This window comes from Sceloporus undulatus, chromosome 5 (assembly GCF_019175285.1).
Source record: "Sceloporus undulatus isolate JIND9_A2432 ecotype Alabama chromosome 5, SceUnd_v1.1, whole genome shotgun sequence".
NCBI classification, from domain to species: domain Eukaryota; kingdom Metazoa; phylum Chordata; class Lepidosauria; order Squamata; family Phrynosomatidae; genus Sceloporus; species Sceloporus undulatus.
This window is the reverse complement of record NC_056526.1, coordinates 77,325,670-77,346,064: the sequence shown is the minus strand read 5'-3', so window position 1 is coordinate 77,346,064 and position 20,395 is coordinate 77,325,670. Positions and strand designations below refer to the sequence as shown.

Here is a 20,395-nt window from a genome sequence, read left to right as displayed (position 1 = left end):
GCATTCCTAAAATGGTTTACACTGATTCACACATTATCAAGGAAGGACAGATTGTAGTCAGCTATATGCCACATGGCTTTTCACTTTGATTTTTTACGGGCTCTATTGTTGACCCCTTTATTGGCAACTTGATTCCCATTATAAAAAGTAGGGAAGAGGAGAAAAAGAAAATGGCAGCACCTTTAAAACTGACTAGTTTTTATTTTAGCATGAGCTTTCATAGATGTAGACCCACTACTTCACACACAGTACCAAATGTTCTGAAGAAATGGATTTATATCCACACCTCACACCAAAATGAAAGCCAATTAGTCTTAAAGGTGCCGCCACATTTCTCTTCTTCCCCTATTTTCCACCTTTCCATGTTGTAAGAGACAAACCATGCATGTACTGTTTAGAAATAATAGTTTCACACCACTTTAACTGCCATAGCTCCATCCTACAGAATCTTATGATTTGTAGTTTTGGACTTGAACAAACAGCTTCATTTATATACAGCTTCATACTGAACTAACAGTGTCTAAGCGGTTTACAACTGTAAGCTTATTGCCCCTTTCAAGATGGGTACTCATTTTAGTGACTTCCTCAGAAGGATGCAAGCCTGAGTCAAGCTTGAGCCCTTTCACTGGTATTGAACTCGCAACCTTATGATTTTGAGTGAGTGGATGCAGTAACAGGCATTTAACCACTGTGCCACCAGGGCTCCCTTAAGAGGTTACAGACCTTGTAAAACTACAAATCCTAAGATTCCAGACTGCAGCTACAGCACTTAGTACAACTGCATTAATTCTACAATGTCGATGCACCCTAACAAAGCAATGTCTTCGATCCCCATAGTGTCATAACTCAGAACTGTTATTTGATGAAGAGACTGGAACCTTGTTCAGAAATCTTACCAGGGTGGAGGGCTGTATCCACCTCCTTCCCCCATATAAAAACAAGATGGTATCATGTTTGAATGTGGCTCAATGCAAAACAACCCAACAGACACCAGGCATGAATCAACCAATTTTGATTTTGTGTGAAATATATTGTATCATGTTGCATGGGCCTCTGTGTGTGCACACCTTCAAGTTACCTGTTCACTTAATGGCAACTTCATGAATACTCATAGGTGATTTGCCAGTTCCTTCCTCTGAATTATAACCTTGTATTCACTTGTGGTCTCCTATCCAAGCACTACCCAGAGCTGACCATGCTGAACTTCCAAGATTATAGACAGGATCTACTTCCTTAAAGAGCATTCAGGCATATACGTAAATAGACAATGTGGTGTAGTGGTTTGGGTGTGGGACTATGACTGTGGAGACCAAGGTTCGAATCCCAGCTTGGCCATATAAACCCACTAGGTAACCTTGGGCAAGTCACACGTTTTCAGCCTCAGAGGAAGATAAAACAAACCCCCTCTGACAAAATTTGCCAAGAAAACCCCATGATAAGTTCACCTTAGGGTTGCCATAAGTCTGAAACAACTTGAAAGCACACAACTTACATTATTACATGATATATAATCACATAATTATAAATGTTTGGGCCATGTGTGCTGGATGTTTTACATGTAGGTGCTATTCAAGTGTAGTGCTTGCTTCTATGTCTCCCAAAACCCTCACCACTTCTTGCACATAGTTGTAAATCCCAACATAATGGAAGTTTTTCCATGATATAGAGTAGGAGATCCAATATACCCTTCAACCACACTCGACCCTCCTCCGGCTCCAACACACAGATGGAATTACATAAAAACACCACAGATATGTTAAATGTATTTTACTAGGTAAAGTTAAACTGTACTTTACCTATTTGTGAAACAAACGATACAGAATTTATTCTGTATTAATTTTTTTTAACCAAAGTTCAATTGCATGGAAATATATATGTGTATATACAATGCCAGCTGTGTATACACAGCCTTCTCACATAAGAAAAGGGAATGAAACCATGTAGCTTTCACAGCCATTGCGTAATGGTTTTGCATTAATGCAACTGAGTTTTGTGGGGAAATAAATGTGACGTTTCTTAACATTTATGCTCCAGAAGAAGTACGAAGTTTTTCCAGTAGTACTAGTTTGGATTTCAAGTTTAAAGTAACAGGAGGTAGTGCAGTAAAATTCAATCCAATTCCACTGGTGCCAGGTATGTATGCCAGGACTCGGTGGGTCATCTTATAATGCGACATTTGAACTGGATCCATTTCCATAAGTAAGTGTGTGTATGAGAACATCAGGGAGTCACCTGGTTTAAGGTCTTCCCTTTTGTCATACCTGTAAAAGAAAAAATAATTTAAAACTGTAGCAAAGATGTATACACATATGCATATACAAACACCACTTGCCTCTGCTGAGTTCTCTGTGCACAAGGCACAGCAAGTATAATAATGTGTCTTTTGCTCACAATAGCCTCCCCCATCATTAATGTACTTCCAATACTCAGGGGAATGTCCACAGAGACTTTCTGAAACTAAACCTGCAGGGATGAGTGGACTCCATTGTATCATTCTGGCTCCTTACTAAAAAATATACTATAGCTGATGGTATCAAAACCTGCCAAGAAGTCAAAGGAAATCAACAGGTTGTACTCCCTCTGTCTTTCTCCCAACAAAGGGTGACCCAAATATTCAATTTCAACTCCCAACCTAAACCAAGATGATTTCATTGGAAGGTAAGTTACTCTGATTGATCTCCAAGCCCTCATGTATGACCTCCTTAACAACTGGTGACAGCAGGAATGGGTGGAGGGGATTGCTAATAGAAGAGCCTGGCTGGCTGGCTCCATTTAATCAGATCAATTAATGCCTTCAGTTGTTCACCAGAGTGCAGCCTATATGGGACACAATAACCTGACCTGTACCCATCCATATTTATTTATTCTTTGTTTAATATGCAAGAATCTGAAAACCGCCAGATCATCAGAAGCTATAAGACAGATGAAGAACAATATTTGTGTTAATTTCCTAACAGCTTGCCTCTTCTAAGAGGTAAGCAGCTAAAATCACGTAAAACAGAGATGGAGAAGTTAGGGACCACCATATGTGGTTGTTGGCCATTCTCATTATCCTTCATCCTTGGCTATGCTGGCTAGTCTTATGGAAGCCCTTATGGCCAAATATGCCCTTCCCATTCTTTTAGAAAGACAAGAATGTAGCACCTCCCTTTGTGCTACAACATGCTACGTTCCTTCCTAAGTGTACAGAATTGTAGTTGTTGTGTGCCTTCAAGTCATTTCCAACTACCACTGGGTTTTCTGGGGCTGACAGAGTATGCTCCACCCAAGGTCATCCAGTGGGTCTCCGGAATTGCTGTCCAGCTCAAACCACTGTACAACGCTGTCTCTGACTGTACAAAGTAAGATCTTCCAATATAACACAGAGCATACTCATAAAAGCTTTAGTTCAAGAAATGGCTTACTCAACAACAGTCTCTTTTTCTGTCTTCTTTGAAGACTCAAAAAAGTAACTTTACCAAGCTCTGCTTTTTCCTAGCTGACATATCATTTTAGTTTCTAATTAAAATAGAAAATCTAGGCCAGCTGCTGGATAAAACTAAACACCTAGACAACTCTTCCAGCAACACTTTACCCCTGGCTACTGAAGAAGCTGTTATTAGGATGCAAGTTTCCCTGAATACTATTATTCTAAAATTCCCTGCAAGTAAAACTCCTTTCATCCTTATTCATTGGTGGTACTGCCAAGATTATAGAGCCTGACCTATATTAGCATTTATGACAAGCTTGTTGCTGTCTGTCTTTCACGTTAGATAATGAAATATCTAGCACTTCCTTAAGGCATTTCTAGGTATGATGAAGAAAGGTAATTCAGGTTATGATGGCCCTTATGAGTCATTTTGACTTCCAGTAATAAGCATAGGCAGGCCCATGCTTTTCTCATATATATTAACCTTTTTAGCATACATTCAGTTAATGTATGGAATTTTAGTTGCAGGCCTACTTGGAAGTCATGGAAAAACCATTTCCAGATTCCTATCAATGGAAGTTAAGAACATTCTATGACAACTCTGATGAAAATCTTAGGAAATTATGTCTCTCTGCTCCAATCTGTGATTACATATTTCCAACTTGTATAAAATTACCCCCTTGGGGATAAATATAAAATTTGATCACAGAACAAAATATGAGAAAACTACAATTTCTTCAGATTGGGGGTAGTTCCCCAATTTCTAGACCAACAAAACAGAAATGCACCAGATTCATATTCAGCAAGGTTGAACATTTGTTCATTTGTCCAAAACAACTTGGAATGTTTACCCCAAGGTCACAAATGTTCCTCCCATTATTGCCTTATCACACAGTTTGTGCAAACAAACTCTCAGTGTTGAATCTTCAGCTTCTCAGAGATAGTTAGAATCTAGGTATATTCATTACATCAGAGGTTAGTAATTGCACCTGTGGTAGGAGCCATTTTACACTTATCTCCCTCCATGTTTCAGACATACCAAAAGCAATGTGATATAACTTCTGGCCTCAGTATATGATGAAAATTAACTAGTTTTCTCACAGGTTTTTTTCCCTTTTAGAATGAGTGTAGGTGGGTGAGAAACAAGACAAACTGCCACCTTTTCAACAGTTTTGGTGATTTGGAGGTGATCATTATAGTAGGAGAGCTTTGTGGATGTTCCACAAAGCTACAAAAATGAACTTGTAGGCTGAAGTTAACCCACAGTCCACATTTTTCCCACCCCTATAATACAGAAAAGCAGCAAGTACTTCATTTGGCCAAACAGATCCTTTCAAATCTGAAGAGTATGCCAGGCATGCTCCTCAAATCTGACAGGATTAACAGAGAGAGCTGTGGAATTTTGAAGGCGGATAGAGGATATCTCAGTTGTCCTCCCATTTATCTAAATTTCATAGCAAGATCATGAAGGAGGCATAAGCATTTGAGACAAGACGACAACCTATCTTACCATATAGCAGGGGTAGGCAACCTGTAGCCCACAACTGCCATCATTACTTACTACTGGTTATACTATCTAAGGCCAACAGGAGTTGTAATGAAACAAGATCTGGAATGTCATAAATTACCCACCCTTGCCCTTTAAGGAAGACTGCTGGCTGAGCTCTGGTAGAACTTTTCCCACAGTCCCACTTGGAAATGCCAGGGACTGAATCTAGGGCTTCCAAGATGTAAGGGATGTAACTGCTTTTGTATGGAACTGCTTTCCTGTATCATATGCTGCTTGGAACCAGCACAGGAATGAATGGCTGAGCCAAGCCAAATTAAAGTAGCATAACACTAGCAAGGACCTCACACACAATATTTAAGGATGTCTCAGAGCCTCCTGGGCTATACACCCACAAGACACTCTTTTTTGCCTCTCTCATGATGGCCCAAGTTCCTGAGAAATGGCACCCACTGTACCAGGAGCAATGTGCTAGTTCGGCTTTATCCACCATGCTATTTAACATGTGCATGAAACTGATGGGAAAATTATAGGAATTTGGGGTTGAGCATCAGCAAGATGTTGATGACACTCGAATTCATCTCTTCCTTCCATCTAATCCCTAGAGCTTTCTTGGTCCTAAATCAGTATCTCCTGTCAGTAATGTACAGGACGTGGTCAAACAAATTGAATTTTAATCCAAAGAAGACAGAGGTTTTCCTGGTCATTCAAAAGGCAGATAAGGAAATAGGGATCCATCATCTGTTGGATGGGATTACACTCCTCCTGAAATTTCAGATTCACAATGCAGGTATTCATGGACTCAGTTTGAGCCTGGATGCCCAGGTCTCAGTGGTGTCTAGATGTGTGTTTGCACAGCTAAAACCGGTGCACCAGCTGCACCCATTTCTTGAGGTGTCAGATCTGGCTACAGTGATACATGGCTTGATAACATCCCATATAGATTATTGTAATGCACTGTATGCAACAATGTTTTTAGAAAGTGTTCAGAAACTTCAGTGGGTCCAGAATGTTGTGGCCAGGGTGCTGACTGGAAGTGGTTATAGGGAGCGTGTAACTCTCTTGTTGAAACACCTCCACTAGTGTCCATTTCTGGGCAGAAATCAAAGTGCTGGTTATGATCTTTAAAGTCCTATGCCACTTTGTTCCAGACTATATGGAAGACCGTATCTCCTCACACAAACCTACCTGAATTTTAAAATCATCAGAGGAGGGATTTCTCACAATCTCACCACCATCACAAGTAAATCTGGTGAGGAGATGGGTGACAGATTTTTTGGTGGCTGCTCCCAAGTTGTGAAACTTTCATGGAAGGTTTTGTTGCCATATCCCTGCTATTTTTCTGTCCGCAGAGAAAGACTTTCTTTAGGCAGACCTTTAATTCTTAGCTTGGAGCAGCAGATGGAAATTTTAAGGGGGTGTGTTGTGTCTCTCTTTCATTATGTTTTAAATGTGTGTTTTTCAAATGTTAAAAACATTTTTGCTTAATGCTTTTTTAATGTCTGTATGAATACCTTTTTGTTGTACTTTGTTTTAACTAAGCTTTTTGAAAGAGCAAGCATAATGCTGTGGTTTGAGCACTGCACTATGACACTGGACACCAGTGTTCAAAATCCCACCAATCAACCATGTAAACCCAACTGGGTGACTTTGGGCAAGTCATACTTTCTTAGCCTCAGAGGAAGGCAAAAACAAACCCTCTCTGAAGAATTCTTGCTAAGAGAAACCTGTGATAGGGCCACCATAGGGTCACTATAAGTCAAAAACTAATTGAAAGCTCACAACAATAAAGCTGACTTGACTCCTATGCTGGGAAAAAGGTGGGATAAAAATTAAATAAATAAATTTAACCTTGTCAACTTGAGATTGCTTGAGGGGTAAGGGAAAGAAGGCTTTCCCTTCACACCCACTATGTCCTGCACACTAATTCACTTGAGGCATTCTGACTCAACAAGGGATAGGAATTCATCCTCGGACAATTAAACAGCAGTAAATCCTGTATAAGAGCAGATGGCTCTAACATTGACAATAAGATTCATGGAATAAAAATGAAAAAAACAATGGTTCCAAAACTACACAGTTGGGGAAAGGGTATTTTACTTCCAATCCGAATTGACTTCTAAAAACCGAGACACTCCAGTCTGTGCTGCAGCTCCATCAATATGGATAGAAACATCTGAAAGGAAAATAAATAGCACTACTAAATAAACAGCCGATCCAGTCAAATTTACCTGAAAACAATACATTTGTAGTATATAGCGGTGTGCAGACAAATGGGATCAACTTTGTTTTCTAAAAAAAAAAACCAAAACAACTATGGCAGCATCTAATGGGACAAGGTGCAAAATAACAGCTGAAAGCAAGGGTGACGATAACTTAGAATGAAAGAATTTGACACCTCTGAGCATAAACACACCCTAAGAATTTGTTTGGGCCAGCTATAATTTATGTTGAAAGCATAAATTAAGATGGAGGAAGAAACTTGTATGTTCCATGGAAGAAAGGTAGGATAAAGCTATAATAAATACAGTTGACTCTCTGCATTTGCAGCTTTATTTGCAGTTTTGAATAATATGTTCTCTCTAGGAATCTCTAGGTCCTCCAGCACAACTCTGCCAGAGGTTAACCATAAGAGTTGTGCTGGAGAACCTAGATGTTTCTAGAGAAAACACTTCTCTAGGCATTTGTAGGTCCTCCAGCATGATTCTATGGTCAACTTCTGACAATGTTGACAGCAGAGTTGCACTGGAGCACCTAGAGATTCCTACAGAGGTGTTCTCTAAGGTAAAAAGAAAAGTGTTTTTTTTATTCACAGTTTTTCCATTTACAGAGGTCCTTCAACCCTAATCCCAACGAATATGGAGAGACCACTTTATATAATTAAGAGGGAAATTATCAGAAACTAGAATAAACACTGTTTTGTTGTTGTTTTTTTTAACACTGGGGTCAGGCTGGAAGTCTTCCTCAGAGGCTTGTCCCATCTTTGTTGTCAGGCTCTGACTGACAGACCTTCATGGATCTCCCTCAGAACTTCTCTCTGCCCTCTTCCTGCTAAAAGCCTTCTTTCGCCACAAGAAGCATCTGGAGAAACACACGTCTTCCCCCATACACACTTTACAGTCTTCCCTGATGGGTAGCTAGTAACTATTACACTTCCCTATATCAAGGGGGGAGGGGAACATTTTTTAACACCTTGCCACAAAAAGTCATAACAGTTATTTGTACAAACACACAATTCTGACCGTCCATTTAAACAGTAGTCTACATTTCCAGTGTTCTAATTACTCCTGAAGATGGTATTTATGCAATACATACCCCAAACTAGTTACTCTTCCTCTTCTTTCCACACAAAAAAGCAGCCTTAGATTTTCCAGTGAGAAATATACAGAAATATAATTTCTCTATTCCAAATTGCATCCTTCAATAGAAATTTTCCCTCCCACACCAGGTGCAAATGTCTATTCAAAATGTGCAAGTGCCTGCACAGAGCAACCCATTTGTGTGAGTACACAGATGATCACTTGAAGAACTAGTTACGGGTATGCAACCTGTCGTTGTCCAAGAGACTACCCAAGGAACAAGGCCCAAAACTTTTACTTTACATTTTGATTCATCTTGACTCACCTGCTGTTGGAGGTATTAACTGGTGTAGTTTTTGCATGGCAACTCCTCCAGGATAATTGAAGTGTGAAACATAGAGTGATGCTCCTGAGTAAGCAGCATTAACTAGAAGATGTGTCGCCACAAAGAGAGAACCTAACTTATACAGCCAAGATTTCTTGTAATTGTTTACACTGTGAAGAAAAGAAAAATAGTATGACATTCAATGGCTGATCTAGACTTTACATAAAATTTTCAATGGGAATATAAACAACAATTTAAAATGGCTTTGTTTGTAATGACTTTTACACTATATTGAGACACAGCAACAAACTAAAGCCAGATATTACTAGAGCTGTGTTCCAACAAATATGGAGGACATGGGCTGATTGAAACAGTCCCCTCTGTGGATCACTGTAATTTGTATTAAAAGCTTCTTTTATGATAATCTCCCTTCAGAAGCCAATGTTAAATTCATAGGATCAAGAATAAACTATGTAATTTTACACTGTAGATTTCTACATCTTCTTTCTGCTTCTAATACATTTATATCTGAGTGTTTGCCCATTTCTCTCCTTTGAAGCCTTGAGGTCAGTTTTATAGGCTTTCTAAAGCACTTGAGTATGGTATCAGACAAATTAAAAGCCAGTTTTTCTGGCCAGATGACAACAAAGAGTAAAGTCAAGATAAAGAAATATTTTAAAAACAGTAACTTACATTCGTGAGCAGCCTTTGGCAGCCACTATATTGAAGACAGGAAAAGTATATATAATAAACCGTAGTTCTTTGTGAGGTAGAAAGGAATACAGGAAAATAAAACCAAGTGTGGGTAGAATTAATATTCGAGTTCTTCTGTCTCCTGCACCTAATGGTATAAAGATAATACTGCATCCCAGAGCACGAGGCAAAGCTGAATAAAAATACCACAGAAAAGGAGAGGTCTTTACAGAGAAAAAGAGTTAAGGATGATGATGATACTATTATTAGCAATCATCACATTTTGAGTAATAATTTTCCCTCTAGGCTAATGTTTGCCTATATCTGGCAAATTCTGGAGAGTCATGAATCACAAGGATGAGGCGCATATGCCCTTCAGAAGATGCTGGGCTGCTACACACTACTGACTATGCTGGCTAGGAATGATGGAAGCTGTAGTCCAGTCCCATCAAAAAGCTGCACATTCCCCATTCTTGATGTACCTAGTTTCTTCTTATATGATATGTAAAAGATAGAAGATACATTTGGTGAAACACAGAAATAACATGTGCCATCCAAAGGAGACATAAAAAAAACCCCTCTTGCAAAAAGTGAATTCTTAATTTTCTAAAGTTAAAATGCCTCAATTTTTGGGAAAGAACCAAGTTCAACTAATCTCTATTACAATGGTTAACTGAACTCAGCTTTTGTGCATGGATCCTTTTGTAGCCAAAACAGTAATATCCACAAGAGGGAGAATACGCAACATGTAGAGATTTGAATGTCTGCAGAAGTACAACACAAACTTCATTGTTGTTGTTGTATGCCTTCAATTCAACCCAAAGGTGAACCCAGTACAGTACAGGGTTTTCTTGGCAAGATTTTTTCAGAGAGGGCTTGCCCTTGACTTCCTGTGAGGCTGAGAGAGTGTGACTTGCTCAAAGTCACCCAGTGGATTTCCATGGCTAAGTAGGGATTTGAGCCCTTATCTCCGGAGTGGTATCCCAATGCCTAAATGACTACACCAAAGAAGAAGAAAAAACCTAAGAGGGAAAAAACTGAAATAGCCAGCAAGTACTGTGCATACTCAGTGACCATGGGATGCAGGATGTCCAAACACAGAAAAAGGGCTCTGAAAACTGGTGCTGTGGTGGAATGGAACACTGTGCAACAAGCATAGCTGGCTAGCATCTGAACAGGAGCTCTCAGCCCTACAAGACATTGGTAAAGGACCAACTCCTCGTTCTATGTCACTGCCCAGCAACTTTCCAACATCACACAGTAGAACTGTTTCACCACTATAGTGAGGCAAGACAGAAGCTCTGAACTTGGTCTTTTCCCTTAAGCTGTTCAAGCAAGTGGCGTGCTTTGACTGTGAGAAAGAACCCTGATTGCCCTACACATGCCTTGTTTACATGATAAAAGTGGTTTAATATCTGTGGTTTACGCACTGCCTCACACTGCCTTATGCTCTGTTGTGGGTTACTAAGTCAACAACATGGACAGAAAGGAACTTAATTTTTACCACAGGCCAGCAGTTTGTGGCAGTGAGATTTTTTAAAAGTAATTAAAAGTAAATCATTAGTTAACTTTTGAGAGACAGGATATATCAGTTTTTAAAATAGAAATGCAACTAATTACTCTTTGAAGTAATGTTTCAAGCTCTGTTTTTCCTGTCCTAGGTGGAGGGGAGGCACAATTGGCAAGGGAGCTGTGTGTCTTTGAGGATGGAACCCCACACTCCTTTTCATCAGTTGGTCCCCATCTATCCTTATAAATATTAAGACATTTAAGAAATGGGTCCAAAAGAAATAATCTCAGATGGATTACAGGGCTGGGGGGGTTTCTTTATACAAATTATTTTAAACACCTATCTGTACATCATGAATAAGCCAGAACAACCTGACTCCACTAATGTAATAAATAAATAAAATAAAACAAATAATAAATGTTGTGGTGGGGATTTTGTCTTGCCCAATATTTAAAGGATACTCCCCAACTGGAACTTTTATTTAAAACGGTATTATACCAAAGCACCTTCCCCTCAGGCCACAGAGGCTGCCTCCAAAACACAGAATCCAAGGCCACTGTAAGTCCTAAAAGGAAAAAATATATATCCTTGAGTAAAACAGAAAATATTTCTTATTTATTTATCTAACTAAAACATTTATTAAATGAATACACATCAAATAGAACCAAACTGAATCAGTCAGGGGTGTAGTTACCGAGGAAGGGAAAAATGAGAAGATTGGCCCCACAATTGAAATTTTCCATCAGTCCCCAAATTTCTAGCATTGTAGAGAATGAGATACTGAAAACCATTCACATGTAGAATTCTTTTTTGTGTGTGTGTGTTCAAATTCAGGCAACTTTTCCTGTCCCTTTTTATTTGATAGCCTGAACTGTATTTCTAAAAGTTCAACTGAAATGTTAATTTACTGCAATTTTTGGGACTGAAGGAAAATTTACTGTAATGGTGGGGGAATGCAGAATTATTTTTCAGAGCAATGCCTTCTCTCCCCACATCCTCAGGTAGCCACACTCCTGATGACAACTGATTGAATGTTTTCATACTAACTTGAACTAGTAGGATAAAGACATAGGCCGTGGAAAAAACATTGCAGTCACTGCACTTTGTATTGCCTGATTCATATACTTTATGCTGCTTCAATAAATTAAAATGCAACAGTCTAAGAGTGCTCACTCAACAGAAGGCAAATGAGACAGAGAGCAATTTACAGATGACTTCTCTGTTAACATTTTACACCAGTGCTAAAGTAGTGTTCCCTGAACACCAATACTAGTCCCTGAGACATTAGCTGCCGGTCTCTGTACAGTTTCCAGGACAGGAATAAACAATTCTAGTCCATGGACACAAATGCAATGTCAGTCCCTGGTACACGAGGGGTTGCTCACCCCCTCTACATCAGATAGCTGAGAATCACTGCTCTAAACCAGCAGTGGGAATCTTTAGTATCTATAGATGTTTTAGTGTACTTTTCACACAACTGCTAAAGTCCTGCTGGAACTTCTGGGAAAGTGCTTTAGGCACAGTGAGATTTGGAAGTAATATGTCACCCATATGTCACAAAGATGGCTCTAAATCCCTGCTTAGGCTTGCATACATATGTACTGTATGTTCAATACAGAAACACCACCCATACAATATTCATTATTTATTTATGTTTGTAACATTCAGTTCTTACTGCCACCCACACAAAAGTGCCCCATACCATTCTTGCATTCAGGTATGGTAGCATGTTATAACATGTACTAGGCCCAGTTCGTATATCATGGTGTTTGTGGAGACCTTTTGTCTTTCAATATGTTTTTGGACTGTAACTCCCACAGCTTTTTACAGCTATGTTGGCTAAGATTTCTGGGAGTTCAAGTCCAAAATACAGTAGTTCCTTCTTATATGCTGGGGTTTGGTTCCAAGATCCCCCGTGCATAACAAAATCCATGGATGCTCAAGTCCCATTAAATATAATGGCATAGCAAAATGTTGTCCCTTATAAAAGATGGAAAATCAAGGTTTGATATTTGAAATTTATACTTTTTTGAACATTTTCAAACCATGGATGCTTGAATCCGTGTATAAAATATCCGTGTATAAGAAGGGCTGACTGTATTGCAAGGAGTGGGTGTCAGAGTTTCCCCACTAGAGGAGACAGCCTAGACTGGTCTAAACCAAGACCCTTTCACATTAATACTGATATACCACTATAATTCTACTTTAATTGCCATGCTCAATCCTATGGAATACTGGAATTTGCAGTTTGTTATTGTTGTGTGCCTTTATTTCTGACTTATGGGAACCATATCGGGGGGTTCTTAGCAAGTTTCTTCAGAGTGGGTTTGCTAATGCTATTCTTTGAGGCTGCCATCCTCTGGGTGTGACATGCCTAAGAACACCCAGTGGATTTACATGACCGAGCTGGAATTCGAACCCTGGTCTCCAGAGTCCAAGCCCAATGCTCAAACCACTACACAACGTTGGCTCTCATTTGCAGTTTAGGGAGGGGTATTTAGAATTTTTCAACTACAGAACTCTCCTCAAACTACAAATCCCCGGATTCTAAGGGAGTCACAGTGCTTCAGTTTTGTAATTGGAAAAGCCCCAGACTGAGAATCAGGCTGCTTGAAGGTTCCAGACAGCTTCCCACTGCACCAGCACAAAGAAAAGCTCCAATATGAGACTTTCCACTCCTGAAAGTCTCCAGGAATGACATTTCTCCTTAAAATAAGACCCATGTTCTCCTGGATTTTCTTTTGCCCCAACCTGCCCTTGCAAGGAATTCTACAAAAATGAAAGCCAGCTTCTATCTGCTCCCAATTTTGGTCTTCTTCTTGCAATCTCCCCCCTTCTCTTCTTCATTAATATATTATTATCTCTCTTTTGGCATTTTTCAGTTTGTTGGTGGGTTCCACAAGTGAAAAACAGGTCCTGGCACCACTGGAGCCTGCTTGCCCATGGTCTACACCAGTCAGCTCAATTGATGTATATATTGCAAGGTGTGTGTGTGTGTGAGAGAGAGAGAAAAAAAATCAGGCAGCTCACATGCATGGGTATCTACTCTTTTTCACATGCAATTGAAACAAACTTTTTCTTCTTTTTCTAAAATACATTTAAGATATTCATTTAAGACTTAGCTATGCGATGTTAGAAGGGACACTTCAGAAATAAGTCAAACCAGTTCAAAAGTACTTCAAGAAACTTACCTAACCAAAAAGCCCCTGCAGGAACAGCATAGGAGAGCATTTTCACAAAGGAAAGTCTTTTCTTGAAGAGGGTCATCAGAAGCATAAGGCCCAGGAATATGCAAAGCTCTGATCTGAAGACAATAATAGCCAAAGCTGAGAACCAGATGAACAGGTGGTGCTTTTGCTGTATCCAAGATGTAACTGCCAGTAGAACTGGTTAATAAACAAACACATTAGACATTGAATATACTGCCTGTCGAACACTACATTGTGAGGTAGGGGTATGAGAGGGAGAAGACAACTAATAAACTAGCTAGACAGACTCACACCTGCACAAATGCACTACATTATCAAAACATATCACAATGATAATATAGCAAACGTCTCATTCAAGACCGCATCAATAAAATCAGCAGTGGGGAACACATAGCCTCCCAAACATTGTTGCACTAGAATGCCCACCTGGAGATAAACTACTTGTGAAGGATCACAGATTCCTCACCATCAAACAAAACAGTATAGATCTTTATATATTACAGCTGATATGCAGTTCTCTAAAAGCATTGAGGATGGTACCCTAAGAATTGTCCTTAAATTTTCTACATTTCAGCCACAGCTAAGAAGACTGTGCTATGTTTTCCTCCCAGAGGTCTCTCTTTAGAAAAAGGGGCTTTTTTTTTTCTCTGACGATTTTAACAGATTGGCTCACATTCCCTGAGATAACCAGGGATCAAGCCATGCTGGGTTTATAGGCAATAGTAAAGGACTTCAAACTTAGAGCCACAGCCTACCAGATGCCAATGGGCCTGACATCTGCTGAAATCAGCTGAATGTGCTTATTCCTTTCCAACCCTTTCAATATGTGGGACACTGCATATGGGACAAGCTAGTTTGCCAATATATTACAAGTGTAGCTGTTGGATTTCAACTTCCATCATCATTCATCATCAACTATGCTGGCAAGGGCTAATAGTTAATACATCTGGAGGGACATGCTCCCTCAAGAATGCCTGCGCATGTATAAACAGCAAAATAGAAAGGAAGGGGGAAAGCAGGTAAAACTGCCTCAGTTGCTAACTTTAGTATGTTAAAAAAAATCCCACAGATTTATAAGTTTGGCCACCAAAACGAAAAGAGTGGAAGCTGGTAAAAACAAAAGTTATTCCTAGATGTATTTTCGTCTTTTCAAGTGGACTTCAGAAGATTCAAATTATTTTTACTTATGTCAGACTTACCTGACTTGGTTGTTTCATTTCACTTGTGCCTATTGCTAGTTTTGGATAAAAAGTTTGCTGAAATATTGAATTTTCTTTTTTCCCCTTTATAGTAGTGTAAGATCCTATCTCTATTCTTTCCATGTTATTTCTGCCTCCAGTATCAAATTTTCTGTTAAAGCAGTAATGTTCAAGAACATCTACTTCATTAACTGATGTAGACCTGCACTATGCTTTATGACTGCATACTGATAAAAAGGAGAAACTCTTTCAATCTAAATGCAATGCACAATGTAATTACTTACCAACAGGAAGTGCAAACACATTAGGGAGGGTTCGAGTGCAGTAAAACATCAAGTGGAACTGAGAAGCAGATATCAGACAGAAGATCAAGGACACGGTTGAACCAAACTGCTTTCTTACTTCTTTGTGCAAACGCCACAAGGCGTAAATCACGCTCAAGCCCAGGCTTCCTCGGACTTTGGTTAAAATAAAGAGAAATAATATATATATTATCATTTGTAGTGGAAAAAAACAACATTAAATGTTATGTTTCAAGAGAGGTGGGCACCTGCATAGGTGATAGAGGCCAACTCGCAGGTTGCAGTGTCACTGATGGGGCAATAGGAGATCACTTATAATTTGTTTATCATTTATTTATCATCTCGACTCACAATGGTCCTAAACATGGTGCACAATCACCAAAAAAATCACTTCCAGATTCAATTTTTTTGACCAGAAATCACCCTCCCTCCACTATTTTTCATATTGAGGGGAATTTGGGTGGGTAGGTGGACCCAAATCACAACATCACATTAGACAAATGCAACACTGTGCATTTAGGGCAGGAAATTTATAATTCTCAGCCAAAGTGCCTCAGTGTATCAAAACTACAAACCCCAAGATTACATTGGATATTACCATGGCAATTAAATGGGAATCGCAGTGATATAATTGCATAGTATGAAAGCACTAAAAGTGTCCTTCCTGAATTTAACTGCTGGTCTCATACCTATCAGCTGGGAGTAAAACTTAGACATTTGCAACAGAGACAGAACACATATGGCAGGGCTAGAAAGCACAGCAACAAAAATTGGACCAAGGAATGTTCTTGGGACGACTCCTGGAAATTCATGATGGTCATACTGCAAGTTAAGAGAGAGAGAGAGAGAGAGAGAGAGAAAGGTAACATAGAAAATCTCACAGAGGTATCATGTCACATATCCTGATCCACAAGCCAGCTACGATAAAGAAGAAATACAAGCAGCTGCCTTTACATAGATAAATCATTAATCAGTCTAGCTAGGAGTGGATAATGAGCACCATCTCAGGTATTCATGCGCCTCCTGCTGCATCCCTGATGCCACTGCAGATTCCAACATCAAAATCAGAGCCATCACCTAAGGAAACGTGGTATGTGCAGTTTCCAATAAAAGTGAGCTCCCAGTGGGCTACACAGAACACAATCTCAGAAGCAAAATGTACTCTCTCTGTGGAGTATGCTTCTCAGTAGGAGCATGGGGATTTGTTTGACAGATAAAACAACAGCAGTGGGAGGTTTGGGTGATTCCTGCTCAGTTTCTTGGTTATTGGCCAAAGAATCCAACAGGGTTCTGTCAACCTCTATGCTATTTAACATCTAAATGAAACCACTGGGAGAAGTTGTCTGGAGTTTGTATATGTTCTTGTAATAAATTTTTGATGCTTTTTAATGTTTCATGTTTAAACTTCTACTTTACAAATTGTTTTTAAATAACTCTTATATGTATATATTAAAAATGATTTTGTATAGTTTTAATCTATATTGTTTTAAAAACTGTTGTTAGCTGCTTTGAGTCACTTTGGAGGTATGCTGTTTAAATGACACATGCATCTTAAGAGGCCAGAAGCTGTGCCAAAGCTGAGCTCTAGTCTTTAGGACCGGAGTGTGGCTTTGGCCCGGCTTCCAGCCTCTTAGGACGCATGCAGCATTTAAACAACATACCTCCAAAGTTACCCGAAGCAGTTTTATTTTGGCCCGTTTGTTCAGGCCCATTATTGGTAGAAAGGCACGATATAAAGGAATTTAAAAAAATAAATGGATTGTCCACCTTTATCTACTTGTTTTCCACACCGACACCCAGTGTTTCAAACAGATGGCCCTGGTGGCACAGTGGTTAAATGCTTGTACTCAGCCATTCACAGCCACAAGGTTGTGAGTTTGATCCCAGGCAGGGCTCCAGGGTCCACTCAGCCTTTCATCCTTTCATAGGTCAGTAAAATGAATACCCAGCTTGTTGGGAGGAATTGGGTTATACATTTTAAACTGCTTAGGGAGTGTTACTTCATTGATAAGCAGTACAGAAATGTACTTGCTATTGCTATTGGTATTAAACGTTGTACACGTGAAATCTAGGGAATGCATACTTATCCCACTCATAACCTACCCACATAAACAGCTATTAACTGTTCCACATTCATCTTAAAATGCACAATATGACAATCATTTGGGTGCCTAATCAGAGGAAGAAGTTCTGATGCTATTAGTTATTTAGTTATTAAACCAGTCTTTGCTCATTTGCAACTAACTTGACAGCAACCTCATCATTAAAGAAGTAAACATCCAAAATAAAAACCTATTCACCTTCTCCAAGTCCAGCTTGTGATATACGATGTCATGAATGGCCTGTAGATTAAAACTCTCCTCTACTTTTGTAAACGGGCAAACGGCTAAGTGTGTGAAGGCAACAGCAATGATCAGCAACAACAATACACGCTGGCCTCCTGGTGGCTTCTTCTCAGCCATACTGGATACAAAATCCTCCGTCTACATCCGTCTAGTGAGAAGAGAAATTGGGGGGAGGGATATTAGGCTTTCCCCCTAAAAATAAACAAATAAACATTTCAGTTACATCGGCATTAAAAAATCTATCAATCTGATTCTGACAAAAGTGTACTAATCCTGTGCATCTTACTCTAAGTACCTGTGGCTATTGCTATTTCCTCCCTATGCTTTTTTGGATAGACTGCTTGCTGGCCTTCCCCAACCTGATGTCCTCCAATGTGTTGGTTGGAGGTAATGGGAACTGTAGTCCACCAGATCTAGAGGGCACCATATTGGGGAAGATTTGTATATGATTTTGTCTCACAAGAAAATTGCTTCAGACCGTTCCATTTCTTCCAAGCTGTCCTCACTTTCAGAGTCTGTCATACCTTGATTATAAAGTTCACTGTTCATCCTATACACAAGAGCATTTTGCTATCTGATAAGTATGACTAAAAGCAGTGAAAAACAACAGTGGAAGTTGCTAGCATAAAAAAGCACTTCTTTTGGAAACCTCCAGCTTGTCACAGTTTCAGTTTTCTATCATTCCAAGTAGATTACAGCGCTTAAAAGTGCTGTTACTCCACTTTAACCGCTTTAGCTGCCTCTTGTTGCATTCTGGGATTTGCAGTTTAAGGAGGGGCCTTTAGAATATTCAGCCAGAGAGCTTTTAGGCCTCACTGAACTACAGACCCCAGAATGCAACAGGAGGCAACCAGAGCAGTTAAAGTGGAATAGCGGCACTATAAGAGTGTAATGTGATAATGTGGCAATATTACAATTATTGTTTTGTTAAGCACACACATGCTAACAGAAGAGAATGAGCATTTTGGAACAGGTACAGGAAAATCAATAGAGAGATAACACGTTATCAATGATATGCTAATAATGGAATTCAGTTACATAAAGCTATTGAATTCTGGGAACTGTAGTTTGTTGTGGCACCAGAGCCAGTGTGGCGTAGTGGTTTGAGCGCTGGACGACGACTCCGGAGACCAGGGTTTGATTCCCAGCTTGGCCATGAAACCCACTGGGTAACCTTGGGCCAGGGATGTAGCCAAGGGGGGGGGGGGTTCTTGGGGTCCGGACCCCCACTTCCATTAGAAAAATGAATGGTGTGTGCTGCTGCACTGCCGCACTCAAGCCCCATTATAATGGTGGCACTTAGTCTGGACCCCCCCCCTTCCTAAAATCCTAGCTATGTCCTTGCTTGGGCAAGTCGCATGCTCTCAGCCTCAGATTCAGCTTCCTAGGAACAAATCTTGCCCAGAAATGCCCAGGATAGGTTTGCCTTAGGCTTGCTTCAAATCAGAGAAGACATGAAGGAATAAGTCAAGAAGAGATAATGCTAAATTATACTCCCATCTGTGAGGATAACACTTCATGAAATGGACTGCGGTCCATAATGGTTTCTTCCACAGACAAAGTATAGATTTAGTTTTTAAGGTGAAACAAGCCTCAGATTTGAACACTGAAGCAGTTCAATTATATTTCTTGGGGACAGCAGCTTCAATTACTCAGCTAATGTATGCTCTGCTCTGGGCCCACAACAAACTCCAACTCCCAGAATTCCACAGCCTTGAGCCAGAAAAAGAGTTAAAGCAGTGTGGGTGCAGCCTCAGAGGACCAAGGTCCAAAACACACACTGCAGAAATAGTCCAGTCTGAGAAGGCTTTAACTGCCATGGCTCAGTGCTAGTTAGGGAATCCTGGGAACTGTAGTTTTGTGAGGCATTGAACCCTCTCTGTCAGAGAGAGCTCTGGTGCCACCATAAACTACAATTCCCAGGATTCCCTAGCACTGAGACAGGGCAGATAAAGCGGTACCGAACTGGTTTATTTCCTCAGTGCGGATGCAGCCAAGGGAGGCTTCCGTTTTATGCTTCCCTCCCTCTGGGTCTAAGCAAGCCGCGAGGTTCAGAACTTACCCTCCAGGAACCCACGTGACAGCGAAAAGGGGTGGGGCCAAGCACCTGATGACGACACGGAAACCGGAAGTGGGGAAGGCGAGTGTGGGCAGCCATTTTGACTAATGGCAAAGCGTTCCCTTGTTTCTCTCAGGCTCCTCCTGAAGAGCTAATTAATGGAAGCAACTCTTTCCTGTCCTCTTCAGCTTACACTTCTCCCAGCTTTTAGTAGCCGCAGTTACATCTGCACTGCACAAATAACCCATCTTGACACCAGTTTTAAGCTGCCATGGTTCCCTGCTGTGGAATCTTGGGAGGTATAGTTCGTTGTGGCACCACACGTCTCTGACAGAGAAGGCTAAATGTCTCCCAGAACTACAACTCCCAGAATTCCATAGTTTTGAGCCAGGGCAGTTAAAGCAGTCTCAAACTGGGTTATTTCTCCAGTGTAAGCCGCTCTAATAGCCTTTTGCCTGAAGAGTGGGGTATAAATAAATATTATTTTATCACTGCACTACATTCTTATAGTGTTGCTATTCCACTTCTACTGCTCTGG

The 20,395-nt window shown here is 40.1% G+C and overlaps 1 protein-coding gene across 3 annotated transcripts; it reads right to left on the bottom strand.

Moving 5' to 3' along the window:
• Positions 1-1,761: 1,761 nt before the first annotated feature.
• On the bottom strand, positions 1,762-19,956 carry ALG12 (ALG12 alpha-1,6-mannosyltransferase). 3 transcript variants are annotated; one of them, XM_042467805.1, is made up of 10 exons: positions 19,861-19,956; positions 17,754-17,990; positions 16,143-16,275; positions 15,436-15,609; positions 13,935-14,129; positions 11,205-11,308; positions 9,234-9,457; positions 8,541-8,710; positions 7,017-7,092; positions 1,762-2,261 (listed from the first exon to the last, which is right to left on the bottom strand). In XM_042467805.1, the coding sequence occupies exons 2-10, from the start codon at positions 17,913-17,915 to the stop codon at positions 2,024-2,026; spliced, it is 1,476 nt and encodes a 491-aa protein (XP_042323739.1). In that variant the 5' UTR covers positions 17,916-17,990; positions 19,861-19,956; the 3' UTR covers positions 1,762-2,023. The 3 variants fall into 3 exon arrangements, with proteins under 3 accessions (XP_042323739.1, XP_042323742.1, XP_042323741.1); XM_042467808.1 differs by having other exon boundaries at positions 17,754-17,946; positions 19,861-19,876; XM_042467807.1 differs by lacking the exon at positions 19,861-19,956 and adding an exon at positions 19,765-19,826.
• Positions 19,957-20,395: the final 439 nt, after the last annotated feature.

Bases quoted from the DNA above. Each gene is read 5' to 3' on its own strand.
- ALG12 (XM_042467805.1), bottom strand. From the start codon at position 17,915: ATGGCTGAGAAGAAGCCACCAGGAGGCCAGCGTGTATTGTTGTTGCTG. The intron at 16,276-17,753 runs GTGAATAGGTTT...CTTAACTTGCAG, and splicing joins ACAAGCTGGACTTGGAGAAG to TATGACCATCATGAATTTCC. The intron at 8,711-9,233 runs GTAAGTTACTGT...TTTTCTTCACAG, and splicing joins GCCAAAGGCTGCTCACGAAT to TGTAAACAATTACAAGAAAT.